A 22051-nucleotide genomic window follows, 5' to 3' on the forward strand; every position below is an offset into this window, starting at 1 on the left:
GTTTACACATTAGTATCCACACGTCTCCAGTTTTATTTGAAAAATTATATCAGCGCCAAGGTTCACTTTCTCATGGAACCGCGCTACATTGTCTTTAAATTATCATAGCACAGTTATCAACTGTGATAGCTGTTTAAATATAATATTTGTGAAAAATTGGGAATTTTGGTATACAAATTTTAGGAAGTTCGGTCACCGTGGTGTGATGGTAGCGTGCTCCGCCTACCACACCGTATGCCCTGGGTTCGCACCCCGGGCAAAGCAACATCAAAATTTTAGATATAGGTTTTTCAAATAGAAGAAAATTTTTCTAAGCGGGGTCGCCCCTCGGCAGTGTTTGGCAAGCGCTCCGAGTGTATTTCTGCCATGAAAAACTCTCAGTGAAAACTCATCTGCCTTGCAGATGCCGTTCGGAGTCGGCATAAAACATGTAGGTCCCGTCCGGCCAATTTGTAGGGAAAATCACGTGGAGCACGACGTAAATTGGACGAGAAGCTCGGCCTTATATCTCTTTGGAGGTTATCGCGCCTTACATTTATTTTTTTATTTTTTTATAGTATTTTTAATTTCAATTTTTTATTATTATTTTTATTTGAAGGTTGAAAATTATTATTCCTTCAAATTTCTTCCTGTTATTTCTTTAAGGGCTTTTTTTACTGCCGAATTTTTTTGTTTCTACTCTGTTGTAACTTATTAAAGCCAGGTAAAAAAGTTCATTTTTCCTCTGAGGATGTCAAATATAAATAGGGAAAATAAGCAAACTTTAAGCTATAAACGGATTTTTTTCAGCACGTTTGAAAGTTGAAATAAATTTGTGCATTATTATTTTAATTGAAATACTAAAGAAAGAGCATATTTTGTTTGGCACAAATATCGTGCGTAGACGCAACTAGAAGGAAAAATTGTCATAGCAGCGTGTTTACGCAGCAGCGGAGAAGCAACAGACGACACATACATTCCTACACAGCCCAACCAAAGAGCAGAGAAAGCCAAATATCACGTAGGCATACGATCAAGAAATAAGTGCATAACGAAACAGGAAAAAAAACACAAAACAAAAGAAAACATGAAAAGTCAATAAAAAAACTCAATGTACAATGTATGTGTACTCATGTGTAGACTTTTAATGCAGGGCTAAAAACCAGTTTAAGCCATTTTTTTATTTAAAGCGAACTACTACTTTTTTCGGAATTGCGAGCAGAGTAGTGTTGCTAATTATTTATGGACCTGTGATTTTGTCACAGTGACGGAAACATTACAGAAGATCGCAGTCACATCTTCGTAGAACTCGCCGTTACTGGCTGATAGTGACGGAATCTGCGTGTCGCTCACGCTCACCAAAAAATAAAACCACAGCCTCAATCACAGCTCCAGGACAATTTGCTGTAATAATGGCAACCAATTCACGTGTTTATCTATTTAGTGTTACATGTAACAGTAAACCACGAATGTCATATACATATGTACATATACTTCGACATCCGGTAGATAACAGCACGCACCACGAAGAACACGTTGATCCACGTTGTCGAAGTTAATTGTTTTGCTGTGACGTGAGCTGTGATTCGAGCTATGATTTCGGCATTGGTAATCGTGATTGTGAACTACGATTTAGATAATATTGTTCTCCCATCACTGTTGCATCATAGTCACTTTCCAAAAATTTTGTATTTTTACAATCTGACCACAAATTAATAATCGGTGCTTTTACCGGGGTTTCAAGTGATTTGCAGCCCTAATTTTTATAGCCAAATAGCTCTATTATAACGTGGCCCTCTGATAATTGAAAGTATGAAACAAGCAAGAAATTCGTGAAGCAAAAGAATACGAACAAACAATAATAAAACCTTGTGAGGGTATGTGAAAAGATAGATATAAGCGATGCGTTAAATAATTTTGCTTTTAATAAAATATTAAAGAAAACAAAGAGAAATGATAAAACATATATGTAAATTCAACGAAGCGCCTACTGCGATAAATATACTTCAAAGCGAAGCTAACGAAGGACAAGATATACACAAAATGAAAACAAGCAAAACTAAAATTCAGCAAACGAGTGCAACGGGAAACAGCCGAAGGGAGTTGTTGCCGTTGCCTGCTCTTAAATCAACAACACAAAGTCGGGCTATCAAATCAGAAATGGTTAGGCTTGTTTTGGTGTAGGGGCAACGTGAACACATAAAGTGATGTGTGCTGAATATATACTTTACTTACAGAAAAAATATTATCATTGGCTAAAAACAATCACACTTATACTTGAAGATATGTTTGGATGAAGAAAATATTGCGCGAAATTTTAATTTCAAGCTAAAAAGCCTGCCTAGACAAAAAAAAAATCAATGGCAAAGCTTAGAGACTTGAAAATTCTCAAATTTTTTATGGACACATTGCACTGCATACTTTCATCTCTCTCTCCAAAAAATGTTCTAAGTTTCAAGTCTCTAGACCGCTACAGTTTCCAATTTTCCACAAAAAGATACGTCTATTTAGAAGAATATTACATGAGGCTAAACGGCGTGACTGAGAGGAGCTTCAGATGCCAACTGGTAGGAATAATTCCCGACGATTCTATCAAACAACCCGGTGGATGACGGGAGGTTTCAAGACCAGAGCAGATTCCATGCAGGAATGATAATGATAATGACCAACTGCTAACTGACGTACAGAGTGTGCTTAAGTTGCGGAGGGAACGATTCTCCTCATTGCTAGCTAGCGAGGGAGCAAACGAGCCCGATCACGTCCATGACGGAAAACATGTTCCGGCACCCGACTTTGACGAAGTGAGAATGACAATATAGCAGATAAAGAATAACAAGGAGCCGAGTAATGACGGACCACCCACCGAGCTTTCCAAACACGGAGATGAAGAGTTGGTAAAGAGCAACAGCTCCTATGCAAAGTATAGTCGGATGACCGCATGCCAAAAGGTCGGAATTCAAGTGTGCTGTACCCAATCAACAAGAACGGCTCCCGCAAACCATGCAATATGGCGTATAAGGCGTATAAGGTTCTATTTTGCGAGCTGATAGGACCTATCAGGCGCGGCTTCAGGCCTGTTTTATCTAACATCGACCAGATCTTCGCTATGCGACAGATCCTTGAGAAGGCTCACTATAAAAGATCGACATTCACCATCTTTTTGTCGACTTCAAATCAGCCTTTGACAGCGCAAAAAGAAGTTGCTTGTATGCTGCTATGTCTGAATTTAATCTCGCTGCAAAGTTAATAAGGCTCTGCCAAATAACGTTGAGCAACACCACCAGCACCGTAAGGATATGGAAGGACCTCTCCGCGCCATTCGAAACCAAACGAGGCTACATACAATGCAACTTCCTTTCGAGCGATTTTATCAACCTAATGCTGGATAAGATAGTTCCAGCAGCAGAACTTAACCGTGGTGACACGAAGTACTTGCCGTCATCCAAGAGAGATCCGGCCCATTCGCGCCTTGGCAGCCACGCTACTGTTGACGGATATAAATTTGAGACTGTGAAGGACGTCGTGTATCTCGAAACCAGCAATGTCAGCTTAGAAGCCAACAAGTAATCGTAAAGAAGAAATCAACAATTTTTTTTTAATTCAGTCTAATGCTCTTATGTATGTATGTATTTTGGTTGTATATTTTTGCGGTTTTTATTTGCACTTTTATTGCTTTTTAGGGACGGCATTGGCGTTGACTTTCGCCGCAGCAATAAAATAAAAAATGGGCCAGTGCAGAGGTTAACCGACTGCAAGCAGCGAAAACTTTGAGATTTTTCGTATTTTAAATAACAAAAAGTCATATCACCTCACTTATTCATTAAAATCTTCAAATGTTAATTAGATTCGCGAACATTCTAAAGAATAATCAAATCAGAGCGCTAGGCAAAATTAAGGTGGGTTGTTTGTTTTTACGACACAAACAAAATACCTATCTATTATTCAGAAAGTCGAGTCTGGGAAAATACTCGCTTTCTATGCATAAGGCCCATTGTGTCGACGAAATGAAGAGTGCAAAATCGTTTTTTAAACATTTTTAGTTGACAAGAGTCGGTGCGAATCTCCATTGTATACAACCAAAATGGTTCGAATACCCACCGCTTTGAAACCGCATCAAAAAATTTTTACGATTTGACTTTGAAAACATTGGACCACGCTCTTTTACTTGAGAGAGGAAAATAACATCAAATGGCCGTTCGTAGACTCAAACTTCTATGGACATCGTAAACCACTTCTTCTACATATACGAACACATCGCTACAACAATGAACGAGGGTAGAAGAAACCCTTGGCGACCTATGTATACCCGAGCTGTGTCATCATCAATAACATAACTTGCGTGGCAGATGTCATACGATTGGCAGATATGTACATACATATATTAGACTGGGTCAATTTATTAACCGATATCGCGCCATCGATTTTTCGATAGGATTTGGGCTCAGGAAAAAAAGTTCCACTACGCATACCCAAAAAAATAATTTTCGAGCCTGCAAAATTAAATTTTTCTTTTTTTTGTTAAATTTGTTTTTAAATGTACTTTTCGGAAAAAATACAAAAAAAAAATATTTTAAAGTTTTTTTTTTCAATTAAATAAAAAAAATTCTCGGCCCACTCCGGGATTAGTGGGGATGATTGCAGAATTGATTGAAGTTTTTATGAGAAAAAAAAAGGCGAAATTCGAAAAATCTCGAAAAACTAAAAAATTACAAAAAAAAAAACTTTAAAATTTTTTTGAATTTTTTCCGAAAAGTACATTTAAAAACAAATTTAAAAAAAACACATCCCAAACGGTAAATTTTTGAAAAAGTTATAGTATTTTGAAAACAAAAACGGTGTTTTTTTTAAAATTCATAACTTTTTTTGAGTTGGATGAAAAAATTTGTAAAACTTCTGAAAAACGTCTTTCGTAAGCTAGAAAAAAGAAGAAAAACTTTCAGCCAATTCTAAAGGGGTCGGGTTCAAAATTGGTCGAAATGGGATGGAATACCCCATATATATACATACAAGTCTATTTTACCCTGATTCTCTTCACAGTACCACGTCCAAGCCGAGCTCCCTGGGGAAGAATAGTAAGTCACATACTTCTCACAAATGAGATGATTGACTACCTCCAGCTGGTAAGTGGGCTTAGAATATGCCCGCGGCTGGTGTGCCTGTCATAAGAGGCGAATCAAATACCCAATCGATTCTACAGGCTGTATAGCGTAATGTATAGCTTCCCCAAACCAATTGTCAACCTCGCCTCCCCGTGGCGAATCCTGTTTCTTCAGCATCCGAGGCTCTGGCGACCTCAAGTTCCTTATGAACCCTCCTCATTGTAGCTCTGACATACTACATCCTTTTTCTACTTTTGTTTTTATCTACATGATTGTAAAATACTTCAAGAACTCTTCCACTTCTTTGTCCTCGCCTCTCCTCTTCGAAGTGCTCGTCCTACTTTGCCACCTTCACTGTATCCCTATGCTTCTGTGTTCCTATCGATCGTCCCAACACCCCCCCCCCCCCCCCCCCGATCTTTTGCAGCGAACTAATCCACATACATATATATTTCGCTTTGTTTATCCGGTTGCTTAGTTCTTCATACTGCCATTAATATGTCAGCGGCAAATCAGGATTAATGTTGTCGTCTGGCAACACTTTATACTATCAAACTAGTTGAATTCGGTCTAGTTAAGCTTTTTAATAAGGTTTTAAGAATGTTCGATATTTAACAGTATTTCGACTGCTGAGTGGAGTATAACCATATCTCAGCTGCGGTTTCGAAAAGCTCTCTCTTAAGCAACTTTGGAAAAACGTCCTATTTGACAATGCGGTTCAAAACTGCCATATTTCAAAATTTAATTCAAAAACACCCTATACATTCCTATATTGAGATAATAGTAGACATTTATGAAAAAATTCAGAGTCCGGGCCGTTCTTTATCCTAATTCTAAAAAGGATAAATTCTGAGATAGGTCGTTTTAAGCGGTTTTATTTCGTTTGGCTCTGTGTAGCGTTCTTTACTAATTTTGTAATTGAAATTTAAGTAACTTCCCGATAAGCTTCAAACTTGAAACTTGGAATATAGTTCAAAACCCGATGGCAATGCAATAAAAAGTAAAAAAAAGCTCCTCTAGGTGGCATATGACCCCCAGCGGGTTAGGGGGTTAGAATATACCCGCGGTAGGTATGCCTGTCGTAAGAGGCGACTAAAATACCAGATTCAAGGGGTTGTGTTACGCAACCTTTTCAGGTTGCCAGCGCAATATATAGCTTCTCCAAACCCAATTGTCAACCTCACATTCAAGCGGCGGATCCCGTTTAACTAACAGACGAGGATCTGGCGACCCCAAGCTCCTCATGGAACTTGAGAGTGGGGAGAGAGGGATGGCCTGAAGGTTTAATGTGGCCATATAAATCGTTCCCGAGATGGTCGGGCTAGCACCTTAATAGAGCTGTGTTACCGGAGCGTACCGGATCTGTATCCGGCAAAGGACTCCCCAAAGCCTTCGGGGAGCAACCTTATCGCTACAACAACAACAACAGGTGGCATATGGATCGATATATTTCAAAAAATTTTATTTTTTGTCCGATTTAGCTCATATTTGGAACACATACTACATACAGAAATATAAAACGACTCATCAAAAAATCGCCGCCATATGTCGCAAGGATCGAGATATTCAAAAAGATCGTATTTGTGGTCCGATTTGGCTCATATTTCGAAGCAGACGATATTCAACAAAAAATAGTTCTTAAAATTAAATTGCGAATATGAACAAGTAAAAGTCGTATTTTTCGCACGTTTCCGCTGATAGGTATTTGAAACCCAAAAACATTAAAACATGTATTATGATCCGATTTATATTTTTAGTTTGCGTATTCCGGTAAAACGTGCATCTATTAAGTAATGGTCTCATTTATCATCATCTGTGCGGTACTATTTTATATTTTATAGTAGCTGCAATTTTTAATTTATTATTTTATTCACCTCACCCGCCTTTTTCCGAAAATTTCCGACGTCATTGTCGCTACATGGAGGTATATATATGTACATATGTATATGCGAATAGCGGGCGAGAAGCAAATGCTTAAAACTTATACCAATAATATATCAAGTTTTTCTTTACTACAACCAATGTTGCCGTTTAGATTTAATTGCACTTAAATTAAATTTTATTTAATGTTTCCTTTAGACCATCTAGGCATTTTCAACCGCTTCATATAAGCACATGCAGATCGAATTTGGAAATGCACGAACCTCTTCGTTGTCTGTGTACTGACTTCAATAAGCACTGCAAAAACATTGATACGTGTGACCCACTCTACGTAATAAAAAAATATCTGCTGACTACCTTAAATACGCATTGATTTGAATGGGTGTCTTGGAATCACGTCCTTTCCCACCTCCCACACATCGCAGCCCTACTTGTTGTGTGTCAAATATACATCAGCTGCTCGAAATCACGTTCATTCCGACAGCACTAATAATCAATTCCCGTTGCTCGGCATCAAAGTCCATCCCGACAACTGATTTAATAATGTATATACATATTTTATAATATAATTTTGTTCAATTTGTATACTTCTGTAATTTATCTGTAATCCGTACTATATTTAGTCTGATTAATTGTTATACTGTTTTCACACAGAAACTTAATGATCTCATTTCACCTGCTAATGAAATCGTAAATTTTTTGCTTTCACACAGAAGTAACTGCTCGATTAGTATGAAGGATGAGACAGACAATCATGGCGGAACGATACAAGGTGGGAACATGGTGACATACCTACAAACAAAAAAAATTCCATTTACTTGTAAATTCGAAGGACAAATGTCAAAATCGTACTGCGGCGGTAGTTGATGTATCAAATCAAATAAAAAAGGTTATAATCAGCTGTTCGATGCGGCCACCTTGTATCGTTCCGCCATGCAGACAATGACATTTGCTTTGAAAACAAAGAAGCGGAAACGGAAGCGGAACGCTGCCAACAGAGTTGCATTGTGCTTTTGACTTCATTAGGCATTCGATTAGCTACTAATGGATTAATAATAGATTCGAATTTTGTAGGGAAGATTGAGCTCAATAAGCGTCTTAATGTAGAAAACTGCTTTTATTATTCAATAAGCCGTCTGTGTGAAAACAGTATTAAATTTGTAGACTAATAAATAAATAAATATATTGCTAATATATTGCTTATGCTGTATTCATATTTAGCAGGCGATATGTATGACGTGGTATTTGGTTTACCGTGTCGACCTTTGTTGGAAAAAGTAATACATAGTATTTTGAAAGGGTAGTTTTGATGTTTGTTGTACCGTTACTTGATGCAGAGATCTTATTTGAGCATTGTTTACCATATGGTTTAGCAACTTAAATTGAGGTTATGTTGCGAATACAGTAGAAGGGAGTCGAATGGAGTCGAATGAAGAGCAGCAAAAGGAGCAGAGTTGCATTGCATCAATATGCCTTCAATCTTTGTATCAATATTGAAGATAAATGTGGCAACAATAACTAAATACCCCAATATAAGCAAAATTTTTCTCTTAATTACTGCAGATAAGGTGTCCTAAATGCTATATTTTCCAAAATTATCACAGTTTATGTCTGCTTAAAAATGTAACTTAAATTTCCTTAAAGATTTTCGTAATATGGCCATTAGTAATGTTTGTGTGTGTGACAATTTTGAGCTATCAACTGTTAGTTGCTTTACTTGGTAAAGTTTACAATTGTGCCGTTCCAATGAAGCGTGATCCACATACGGATATAAATTTAACTTGCAAATGCAACAACAATGTGAACCATATGGATCAATTTATTGTTGCATTTGCATGTTAAATTTTTATCGGTATCTGGTTCGCTGTTCATTGGAACGCAAGGAATGTATTTGGGCCAGCGCACTAAATCTAAACCACGGTCATCGCTAGGTAATAGGGAGAACACAAAAAGCAACGTCTTGTATGACCTAGAAGCAGGGGCCGAAACTCTTATTCCTTGTATAATTCCTTGCAAAACTATTAATTTTGGACTTTTAATATATTTGGATCAAGGTAAAAATTATTTTCGGATTTTTATTTTTTGAGTCCTATAGAACTAGTTAAACTCGGACTTTTAAAAATAAAAGGCCGAAAATAAAAGCTAAATCCGGACTTTTATTTTTTAATGCCAAAATAAAAGTCCCGGCTTGATAACAAAGAAACGGCTTTCGGAATTAAAAAAATTCCGGACTTTTATTTTGGCCTTAAAAAATAAAAGTCCGGATTTAACTTTTATTTCCTGACTTTTATTTTTTAAAGCCCGAGTTTAACTAGTTCTATCGGACTAAAAAATAAAGATACAGATTTTACTTTTATATGTGGACTTTTATGGAAAAAGTTCGAAAAATAAAAAGGATGCATGATTCGATATGATATTGCTATAGGGATATCCGGGAACTCAAACATTTTCACCCAGGAAAATTTTTTGACCAGGACTTTTTCGACTCCGAAAAAAAAAATTATTATTTTCCGTCCCTGCCTAGAAGGGCTTCTGCTGTCTAAATGAACATAAGGAAAATGATGATTAAAAACATTTAAAATAAAATCTGGCAGCTTTGTATATGAAAAAGAAGAATTAAACAAACAGGTTTTGTAAATATGAAGTCCCGATGCAACCAGTTCATTTTGATCCCAGAACCTGGAACGTCAGACATGTAGGATAAGCCCTATCCATTAAATGATGTTAAATATTATATCATAGGTCCGATTTACTGAAATTTCAAAAGAATATATGGTTTTCACTGTGAGTTAAATGCGTTACAATATTTGACTAATTAATTTAATCAAAATGTAAATTGTACTTAGATTTGTTTATATTTAACTCTAACTAGTCGTATTAAAAGGCAGCGGCTGCGCTGGCTAGGCCATGTTATGCGAATGAATGATGTTGCTTCGGCCAAGAGTGTTTCTATCGGAACCCGCCTATGGAAGCAGAGGTAGAGGGCGGCCCCCACTCCGTTGGAAGGACCAGGTGGAAAACAATTTAAACTCCCTTGGTGTGACCAATTGGCGCCGGTTGAAGGAGCGACTGGCGCGCCTTGTTGGACGGCCATAACCGTTTAGACGGTTAAGCGCCAATGAAGTAAGTAAGTAAGTCGTATCATTGTAAAATAAGTTTAAAGAAATTAATATTTTACAATCGTAAAGAGAGAATATTCTCATTCTCAGTTGTCTCAGCTACCATTACCAGCTTGTCAGTGGGGGTGTTTTTCAGTAGTAACTTTTTTGTTTGCTGAAATATATACGATTGTTTTTTAAAGATAGGTCTAGGAGACGTATCGTTATCTTTTACGTGACTATGTGACATGACTAATTTTGTATGTAATTTTTGCAGAAAATGGTGACTTTAGCTAATATTTTTTTTTAATATAGTTTAAAACTATTAATTCATTCAATTGAAATACAAAGATATGTATTTTATTTTAAGTTTTTTGCTATAAACTGAGGTCTTTCGAAAAAAACTGATTTTTGTAAGGACAAGTCCAAGACAAGTCAAACTTAATTTTTAATATATTAAAAAAAACAATATTTTTCTTTAAAAAACATTTAAAACAAGAGAATATATTTCAAATAAATGATCAAAAAAAAAAAACAAAAAAAAAACAAATGTAAGTTTTTTTTTTATATATTTAGGGTCCTTAAACTTGAACACGTCTCTCAGACGTACGTTATCTTTCTAGGGTAAAAAAATAACGTTATCCTTCTAGGGTTCAATGATTGAAACTATAATCGCCTAAATGTATGTCAAAAATCCCCATATTCAGTTCTATTGATTTTCGTTTGGAGTGGCATCATTGACAAAAATGTGCATTTTGACAGCGCTCTCTCGAAACAAAGAGTTGCAAATCCATTCATCTATGCTTTAGGTGGATATATACTTAAGTAATTCTGAGATAATCTGGTTTAAATGCTACAAAATATTAGTAGGTATTTTTTTTCTCTGTACTTGAAAATATTTTCGAGTGGCAACACTCATCACAACAGCAAACCAGACACCAACCATAACAATGAAAAAATAAACGAGTCCAGTTTTTTATTCAATTTTTCATAAAGTTTTGTGCATTTGTTTGTTTGTTGGTGTTCTATTTTGACTGCTGCAGCAGAAAAAATGCATACGAGTGCAATAAACGTCATCAAGGTTAGAAGACCACAACGCTGCGCCTCTGATAAGCAGTCAAGCTGCACAATAATTCTGCTGCTGCAGCGATACAATGCACAGTAAAATTGTTGCTACGCAGTCGACGTCGACAGGTGCGCTGCTACTTTTTATTTACACACAACTACCTTTTTAAACAATTTTTGTTTTGTTTGTGAATTTCATTTTTTCGCTTTTATTAATAATTTCTTGTAGGTATGTGTATATATTGCGTCTCAGTAACGCCAGCAATTTGTATGTAAAACCAAAAAAACATTGTGCTGTTATCGATTTGTTGCAAAATTTCTTGAACTTTAAATTTAATTGCGGCATAATTAACAAACTGTTTAAAAAGAGTTTGGAAAAAATTGTGTAGGTAGCTGGAAGAAATTAATGATGCAATGACCCAACGTTTATTTACTTAATAATTTCACTTTAAAATAAAATAATTTCATGTGAATATATATGTACATACATACATACATACTTAGTAGGTGTGTATGTTTGTATGTTACGTGTGTATCTAATTAATTTTGTTATTATTCATTAACTGTTAATCGCCAATAACACTGAGTCATCAGTTATTGTAATTGCGCCTTGGCGTCTACTTTGTCTTCTGCAAAATTTATTTGCCAAGAAATTCATCAGTTGGCAATTCCTGTTGTGTTCAGCTGCCGAGATTACGGTTCGGTATATTTACAGTTATCGTGAAGATAATAGGGCCAGTGGTCATAGAAGCAAATATGATATTTAAATAAAATTTGCAAAAGCTAGACCCCTCGGCTTTAAGCCGGAATCATTGGTGCCGTATGTCGTATCGCTGTATCCGTATCCCTAACGCAATCAGCTGTTTATCGTTACGACGGTAAACCTAAACCCAATTGGTTGGCTACGATTCGGTTACGACCTTAGCGGCACCAATAATCGATTGCATTGATTCTCATAAGGTTGGTCGAATCAGCTGTTATAAGGTTACCGATACGGTTACCGATAAAGCACCAATGACTCCAGCTTAAAGCCGTATGTCGTATCGCTGTATCCGTATCCCTAACGTAATCAGCTGTTTATCGTTACGACGGTAAACCAAAACCCAATTGGTTGGCTACGATACGGTTCCAACCTAGCGGCACCAATAATCGATTGCATTGATTCTCATAAGATTGGTCGAATCAGCTGTTATAAGGTTACCGATACGGTTACCGATAAAGCACCAATGTCTCCAGCTTTAAATCGATTTTTCTGAAAAATTTCATAAAACAGTAGACCCTTAAACTACATTTCCACTGACGTCAAATGCGTATTTCCAAATGAGTAATTTGAAAGCGTTTACATTGGTCTCATTCGCATTTCGCCTAACCTTCCCTGTAAGACTTAACTACTGGGACAATCCATCACAAGAAAATGCACTGACGTACTTGAAAAAACAATAGACAGAAGGTGTGCCTAACTTAAGAGGCGACTGAAATACCAAATTGATTCAAGGGGTTGTGTAGCGCAACCCTTTCAAAAATCTATGGCTGAGTACATTATCACCCTAACTCAGCTGACAGTTGCAGAACGCACTATCTGAGAATATTTTTCAAAAACGTGCTAATTTGGTTGAAGAACGCCCTATCTCTCTTGAAAAACAAATGATCCCGAAGTGATCCAAAAGCTATGTAAATATGTTCACGATACAGCCGAAGTGGCCCCTAAATGATTCTTAAGACTATGGAAAATGATCCCGAATTTATTTCAAAGTGAGTCATAGATCGGCATGAAAATGGTCTTGGATTGGACTCGGATTGATCACGAAAGCCATCATGATATTATCGTAGAAGTTTCCGGGACTGTCCAACCCTAAGATAAAACCTTAAGGGTAGAACATAGCTAACCTTTTTGGCGTTTCGACCGTTTTATAAATTCAAATTATTAATTTATAAGGTTGATAAGCGCAATACAAAACTTTATGGCTTCACAGCTTCCGCAACCCATTTGTCAACCTCAACTACGCGAAGCGAATCCTGTTACAAATATCATATCATAATGTATTATACACTTATTTAGCAGACGATGGTCTGGCGACCCTAGTTCCATAAGGGCATTATTGCCCATAAGGTTCAATGTTGTCATATTAAATGGTCCCCGAGAAGGTCGGACTAGTACCTTAATAGTGCTTGTTACCGCATTTGTATCCGACCAATAACCAAATCCTTCGGGAAGTGTCCTTATCGCTAAAACCACAAAAACGTGAAATTGTAGGTATGCACCTAATATCTGTCAAAAATTTCCCTTCCACGATACTTTGCTCCCCACAAATTACACACAGAAGATTGCGCATTGCGCATATAAACGAAAGATCAGCTGTTAGTTATGGGCAATTCATGCGTCATTTTCGTTTAGCTCTTGGTTTTTTTCCTTCATTCGCTCAAGCGGCCAACTGTGACGTAGATGCGCAGAACGAAGCAATTTTGAACTCGTGAATGCGCAATCTGGGTAGGTGATTTGTGTTTGCTCCCGATTTACAATGACCTGTAGTATATACAATCAGCTGTTTTTGCTGTCAAATTTACTACGAGCGTTACTAACGTTCACTAAACTAGGTCGATTGGATTCAAAATATGTACATCAAATGAATGGAAATAAAAAAAAAGAACTGTCTTAAAACAAAAATATTTCACGAGACAATGAACGCCGCCATTTGTTGGTTTGTGTATGCGTGTTAAACGGCGCACACGACCAACGCACTACGGCAACAGTTTTTCTTTCCTCCTACATTTTTCTACACCCACTCGCTAAAATAATGTGAATTGGCATACGGTTTTTTGCGCGAATTTGTAAAAACTATTTTACACACTAAAGTGAAATGAGATTTTCTTTTCAATGAACTCTTGAGAGTATTAATTTTAATTTTTTTATTCATGGTTGACTTTAGTCCAAATAAAATAAAATATGCAAATATTTTTTCTATGTACACACCTACATAAGATTTAAGTAAATACATATTTAGGGTGTTCCAATGAACCATCTGGATCACAATCATATCTCATTGGAGCGATCCGGATCTCTCAAGTGTATAATTAAGCTGGATGGTCATGAGGGTTGCCATATTTTTACTTCGGGTTCCGGGATTTTTAAAACTTTCCTACATATTTGTATGATTTGCTTAATTCGGCGAAATAATTTTTAGATAGAATTAAGCTGCATTGGTGCTTTATCGGTAACCGTATCGGTAACCTTATAACAGCTGATTCGACCAACCTTATGGGAATCAATGCAATCGATTATTGGTGCCGCTAAGGTCGTAACCGTATCGTAGCCAACCAATTGGTTTTTGGTTTACCGTCGTAACGATAAACAGCTGATTACGTTAGGGATTCGACTACAGCGATACGAAAAACGGCACCAATGGCTCCGCTTTTAAACGTTTTAAACTCATTTATTTATAAAAAATATTTTTATGAAACAGGCTAATAATTAATACGTTTACCGTGTTTAATGCGAATTCAATATACTATGGATTCATTTTGCTAACGTTATTTTAAAAATGAATATTTATGTGTACGATATGTCAAACATTAGGGGGACTCATGATAGCATATAAACTTATAAGGTGTAAAATTATATCCATTTACACACGCGGTTATATGAACGCACCTAGTAATACTCTTGATAAACTTGATTGTTTTTCAGCTGTATTATTTCCAAAAAAATTTTTTTGATTGTTATACAAATTAAAAAATACCAAGATTAAGTGAAAAATCAAAACTAAAACGCCTTTACTTGCTGATGTTGGAGATTTTTGATGAAAATGCCGTCTGTAATGTCTGCAAGGTTGCATTCCTTTGAGTTTACCGCGTTTACACAATGAAATGTGCGCGTAAATTTATACAAATTGTGTAAATGATTTTTCATACAAAATTTGACAGCTCGTGCGTAAACTAGATAAATTTATACGTTTACACACTTTATAAGGCATTTATACGGTTACATGAGTCCCCCTATTGACAATATTCCGAACCACAGAAGGGATGAATTTTACTTTACAGAGTTGCATGCAATATGCTAATGACCTGAATACAATCGAAGTCTCAAATATGGTCATGTTTCGTAGCAGATTATAATTTATAAATTTTGATATTAGCCCTGTTTTTTTTTACATCTATAGACGTTTACGCTTAAACTTTATATATGGACTGCTAAGCGTCAAACTTTAAATACATCTCTGAAATTGCTGCACATAAAATTTGTACTACTAAATTTCAATACGCATTATACTCAGATGTAACTGAAATATGTGTTTATGTTTCACCCTCTACACTAATTCTATGATTATATGCGTGTCCCCTATTCATCGCAACTGATTCAGCTATATGTTATACATTATGGCCACCATGGCCGCAGAGAGCCGAGCCGGACCCCTGGGACAGTTCGCGTTTACGGGCCTCCCTAAAAAATAAACTCAATCCAGTAAACAAATAACATAACATACATAAATACTTCAATTCACATTGTCAGTTTTATGTCATATAAAATAAGATTTACTGAAGCACTTACATACATACATAAATGAAATGTTAGATTGCATTGTTTGATTTGCTTACATTAACTTTTTCTAAATATGTACATTTTAAGAGCTTGAATTTGTATTTGTATTTTATTAGGCAATTCATCCCAGCACAACAAGGAAAACCTTCCGTCCTTTTTGGTCTGCGAATATGGAAATTAGCGATTCAAAACTAATGCTGCGAGCAATGCTGTACTCCAACGCCAATGTTCCAAGGCTTGTCAAGCGATTTTGGCTCATAGTAGAACGTAAAACATTTTTCACGCGAGACAATAGACTAAAAGAACGCTCCCCTTCAGCCACACTGACTGGAAGTGTGCAAAATATTCTTAATGCTATACAGATGTTAGGAAATAATACTTCTATCTTCAAGTCATGAAATTTGTTCAGAAGTTGAAATGGTGGCAGCGAATCACATCCATCAGTAGTTGAAGCATTTTTGACAGATAACGCTTATAAAATTGTGTCAAAAACGTTTACCTAACTTAAAATCACATTTTGTATCGACTATGACTATGCCCCATAGTATTTGATTGGATGCTTATGATTTTAGTTTAGTGATTTTCAATTTTAAAACATTTTTTTGTAGCAACAAAATATGTATGTATCTAGGAAATCCTAGTTCGAGTACTGTCAATATTGCTTTGCCTTGGTGGACCCCAAACGTAAACGTATACGCGTGTAAACAAGACACAGCTATTGGGAAAATGCCGGGACACTTTAAAATTTGTGAAAAATACGGGATGTCCCGGCCAATACGGGACATTTGGCAACGCTAATGGTCATCCAAATTTTCAGTTAGAAGATGGTCATTGTTTATATTTAATAAATTTTTGGGTTACTAGTTCGAACCATTTTCTGGATTTTTACTTCATACATAAATACGTTTCAAATCATGCATGCACCTTTTTATTCAGCTTATTTTTCGCATTTTGACTATTTGTATTGTAATATTTTCAACAAAACGTGCTATTTAGAATGAAGCTAACAGGGAGAACGGCTGTCGCGAATGGCCAGAGAATGGAAGAAAGGTTTGTTTTTTTCTCGCGATTATTAAATTGAAGTGGCATGAATTGCCCATTTGTGTTTCAAATCAGCTTTTCTTTTAAATGTGTATTCAGAATATCAGACCACATATTAATATTCTTTTCTAAATTTAGTTGATATATTAAATTTGAGGAGCCAGTTAAGCAAACATTTTAAAATATGCAAATAATGCACTACATCAGTCGTCTACAAAAATGTTTGAAAAACGCTATTGAGCAAATGATTTAAGTAATCGAACAGCGATTGAACAGGTGATCGAGGCTGTTTACTATTGTGAACGTTCTAATCAAACATACGCCACTTGTATAAATTCACAATGGTAGTAGGTAAATCTATGCATATGTGTTTAGGTAGATTTATAATAGGGATGTTAAGGAACTTCGGTACCAGGGATGCACCTTAACGTTAAGCTAATCGTTTATCAAAAAATTTCCACCGTTTCCGTTGAAACACTTCGAAATATTATCGATAAAGAAATTATCAAGATAAATTGTATCTCGTTTTTAACCGAAACGAAAAGCTTTCGTTAACGTTAAGCGGGAGTCATTGGTGCCGTATGTCGTATCGCTGTAGTCGTATCCCTAACGTAATCAGCTGTTTATCGTTACGACGGTAAACCAAAAACCAATTGGTTGGCTCCGATACGGTTACGACCTTAGCGGCACCAATAATCGATTGCATTGATTCACATAAGGTTGGTCGAATCAGCTGTTAAAAGGTTACCGATATGGTTACCGATAAAGCACCAATGTCTCCAGATTTAAAAACGTTAACAAAAACGTGATACTCTGTGTTTGAATTGTGCTGGCAATGCTATAGCCATGGTGAAGCCGTAAGGTGGTAACAGCGAGCGGACATGCACACACAAACTCCATGTAATTTGTTTGTGTAATTCGTTGGTGGTAATGTCAAAAATACTCTGAGAAATGTTCGTACTGTCAAAATTCATGAGAAAAGTTGCAATCAGCTTGGCTAATGCTTTCACCTTTAATGACTCCGCCATCAGCTTTGCCAGCATAGTTTGAAATTAATAATCAACATAAACGATTTGATTTCGTTTTGATATGGCAGAAAACGAAACAAAATCATTTCGTTAATTTGACGTTCTTAACGTTAATAAACGAAACGAAATGACTTTGTTTCGTTTATTAACGTTAATTATCGTAACGAAATGATATCGGTTCGTTGGTTAAGCATGCCTGTTCGGTACTTATTACGAAAATTCGGAGCTTCCGATTACCTTAGACATCTATTACCGATTTTGATTTCGACTGTTCGAGATCTGAAGTCGATCAGTTGAAAATGCCTAAACGATCGAGCACGTTCTGTGCTCTTGCCCTGCACTTGCCAGGCTAAGACTCCAGCTATTAGGAGTGATACAGCTGTCAGATCTAGAAGCAGCAAGTGGCTTAAGTCCTAGGAAGCTTCTAGTATTTGCCAAGAGGACGGAGTTATTTTATAACATAGGTCCTGGTTTTTGATAGGGGTTTTCAGTTTAGTCGTTAAAATAAACTTCTGGTAACACTACGTACTTATTCAATCTATGTGAGGTCCTCATGGACCGGCCAGTTCAACCTAACCTAACCCAGCAGCTATTTTATGACTTAGCACAATTTCCGCACTCAAACCTGACTTAGCACTTTTTACTCAATATGTTTCCCCATCACTCCTCCCCTTTAATGTTTGAAGATGCTACTTATACTTCTACGAATCCTGTTAATTCAGATGCTACTGATACTGCTAATGCTAAAGCGTCAAAATCTACAAAGAAGCGCACACTTAAGGAAAAACCTGTTGCGATTGCTGTTAACCCTGATGAGTTAAATATTACTGCTAGTGGTGGGAATCCTAATATGCAATCAAGTACATCGTCGGGATTGGACATTCAACCTAGCTCGCCTAATGACAATAATAATAATAACAATAACAAGAATGCCAACAACAACAACAATGTCGGTAACAACAAGAATAATGTTAATAACAATCATAGGCGTTCACGGAGGCGCGTGATTGGCTCTTGTGTGTCTACTGAACTTGGGGTAGCTGCTCGTTTCAGATGGTTTCATCTTTCTTCTTTTTTACCCTCGGTCAAACCTGAGGATATTATTGAGTATGTGATTAAACATACTAATCTAAATAAGCATCAACTGCAGTGTTTCAAGCTTGCTAAGGAGTCGGAGTCGATTAACCGTAAATATGTAAATTTTAAACTTGGTGTACATGAATTGCACTTTGATAAAGTTCTGAAGCCTGGGTTGTGGCCAGTCAATGTGGCGATCTTCCACTTCCGTTTTTTTCAAAAGGACGCAAAACTACAATAGCTGACTTAGTTCATAGTGTCAATCACATGCCACGCAAATATATCAATATCTTTTTTAAAAATGTTTCTGGCCTTAGAATCAAGACCGAAAATGTGCGCCTATTTAGTTCTTTATTGGAGTATGATGTATTTGTCATCATTGAGACTTGGCTGAATAGTAATTTCTTAGATTCTGAATTTTTTGATCCTAAGCTTTATCATGTTTTCCGTAAGGATAGAGATGCAAAAAGGACCGGCCTAAATAGAGGAGGTGGTGTGCTGATTGCCGCCCGGGTCGGTCTCCAGGCCTCGCTTATTTCTTTAACTGTTAGTGACACGCTTCTTGATCAACTTTGTGTGCGGATTCATGGCTCTCTGGGTCAACTGCTCATTTGTGCTTCATACATTCCGCCGTCCAGCCCAGAAAGTATTTATAAGGCTCATGTAAATAATATCTTAAATCTTAAGCGAAGTTTAGGAGAAACGCAGCTATGTGTACTGGGGGCTTTTAATTTAAGTAATGTTAGCTGGATCTCTCTTGAAAACAATTTCTATTTAACTCCTACTAATATTAACAGATCTTATGAATCGTATCTTATTGATCATTTTGGAGGGGTTGGTTTATCTCAAATTAATAGTTTCCATAATTCTTTACATCGCACTCTTGATTTAATTTTTGTAACTAATAATATTAGTTTTGTTATCTCGGAACCTGCGTCTTCAATTTCGCCACCAAACTTGCATCACCTGCCCTTAAAGCTTGCAATTCAGTTCTTTGAGTATTTCTGTATTCCTACATCAAATATGAAAACATCGTTCAATTTCGGAAGATGTGATTTTAATCGTTTAAATTCTGCTTTACGTGGAGTTGAATGGGATGCTATGCTTGGCGAAAGTGAAGTTGGAAAGTCTTTCAATGTATTTAAAAATGAAATTCATAATATTTGCGAAAAAATCGTGCTGGTATATAAAAATAAAATTTATAAGTCTCCCTGGCACAATAGTGAGCTCAAACATCTAAAAAATTTGAGAAACAAGTTTTTAAAAAAAATAAGTTTACTAATCGGCGTCGATTTTATGATTTGTTTATTGTTTATAAGAAAAAATTTAACATCTTTATATGCTAGGTACGTCAGAAATTTTGAGGTAAACATCAAGAGCAATCCGAAGAACTTTTGGAATTACATAAACTCCATGAAGAGCGTATCTAGCATACCGAAATCAGTAAGCTACAATAATATTACTGCCAACTCTGTTAATGAGGCTGCTAATCTCCTTTGCTGACTTCTTATCGGCGAACTTTATCACAGATAATGATTTAACTGTGGGAGATACAGATAACATACACAAGTAAATTAAGTCTCCCTCCGCTAATAATTTTGGGTCACTTACTCTCACTGAGGCAAAGATAGTTGAGAGGATTATAAAACTTAAAAATTCCTCCAGAACTGATGTTGACAATCTTTCAGTTATTCTATTGAAAAATTGTCCTTCGCTAGTACGACCGTTAATGATCATATTCAATAAATCATTGGCATCGGGTATTTTTATTGATGACTGGAAACAAGCATCCGTCACTCCCATTTTTAAGTCTGGCAACAAAAGTACAGTTACAGTTACAGGCCAATTTCCAAATTGTCTACAACTTCGAAGCTTTTTGAATGTGTTGTCAATGACAAGCTTTACTTTAGTATTAAGCACCTGATTTGCGCCAATCAACATGGTTTTGTCCCGGCCAGATCCACATTAACGAACCTCGATGTCTTTTCTGAGGATTACTACGCGGCATTTAGGCGGGGTTTTCAGGTTTATACAACATACCTAGCCTTCTCCAAGGCGTTCGATGAAATTTCTCATAAAATTTTAATTGCGAAATTAGCTTGTTATGGGTTCCACTCTACGTTCCTACAGTGGATTAAATCTTACCTGCACAACAGAAGTAATGTTGTAAATATTAACGGTGTTTATTCGAAACTATTTTGGGCCACCTCTGGAGTGCCCCAGGGCAGTATTCTGGGCCCTTTACTATTTATCTTGTTCATTAATGACATTAGCTCTTCCTTCTCATCTACCAAATTTCTGCTTTATGCTGATGATCTCAAGATCTATTCTGAGATCAGTTGTTATAATGATGTCGTTGTTCTTCAATCTGAGATTAATAAGCTTTATATCTGGTGTGTTAAGAACCGTCTTTTCCTTAATATAAGTAAGTGCCATAGTGTGACGTATGGTAAACTGCTGAGGCCACTTCATACCTCCTATCATATTGCAGAAACTTTTCTTCGAACGACTCTTGAAGTTAAAGACTTGGGGGTATACTTCGACTTAAAGTTTAATTTTAACACTCACGTCAGCTTCACAATTTCTAAGGCGCTTTCAATGTTTGGTTTTGTCAGACGCCATTCCGCAAACTTCTCTAACCCCTACACACTCAAAGTTTTATATACGTCCTTTGTGTGGTCCAAACTTGAGTATTCGGATTTCATTTGGCGGCCCTACCACGCAGTTCACATCAACCGTCTGGAGCGGGTTCAAAAAATCTTTATGCGCTTCGCGCTTATTTCATTACGTGTCTCTGAACCGATCCCGTCTTATGAGTCTCGATGCAAATGTCCTTACTATCCCTAAACAATCGCATTTCATTTTCGATCTTTTCACTTGCAAAATTGACTGCGCGTTGCTTTTTGAAAGACTATGCTTAAATACTCCCTGTAGAAACCTCCGCCACTTTGAAATCTTTTTCATAGGGCTGAGTAGAACTGTTTATAACTCTAAAGCGCCTATTAACAGGGCCCTATCAGAAATTAATTGCTTCTCAAGTGTTTTGGATATTAATTTCTCCGACTTAAAATACGCTTTTCAACTTAAGGCATCGGTGCAATTTAGAAACGTAGTATCAAAACCAAGAAGAATTAAACAAGGGGTGCCACAGGGTGGTATCCTATCCCCACTTTTATTTAACTTCTACATATGAAAGCTACCTACGCCACCAGGAGTTACTGTCGTTTCATGCGCCGATGACTG

General features: G+C 36.6%; 2 protein-coding genes across 2 annotated transcripts in view; one reads left to right on the top strand and one right to left on the bottom strand.

Annotated features, from left to right (window-relative positions):
* Window positions 1-8166, top strand: part of ClC-a (chloride channel protein 2) — a 247584-nt gene extending 239418 nt beyond the window's left edge. The window contains exon 14 of the mRNA XM_067759045.1: window positions 7158-8166. Within this exon, the coding sequence (XP_067615146.1) occupies window positions 7158-7166 (9 nt within the window). The 3' untranslated portion in view covers window positions 7167-8166. The remainder of the gene's footprint in view (window positions 1-7157) is intronic.
* The window catches only part of Lk6 (Lk6 kinase), a 99906-nt gene that overhangs the window by 73360 nt on the left and 4495 nt on the right, over window positions 1-22051 (bottom strand). The gene's annotated exons all lie outside the window — the stretch shown is intronic.

The sequence above is a fragment of the Eurosta solidaginis genome, chromosome 1 (assembly GCF_040869045.1).
Source record: "Eurosta solidaginis isolate ZX-2024a chromosome 1, ASM4086904v1, whole genome shotgun sequence".
Classification (NCBI taxonomy): domain Eukaryota; kingdom Metazoa; phylum Arthropoda; class Insecta; order Diptera; family Tephritidae; genus Eurosta; species Eurosta solidaginis.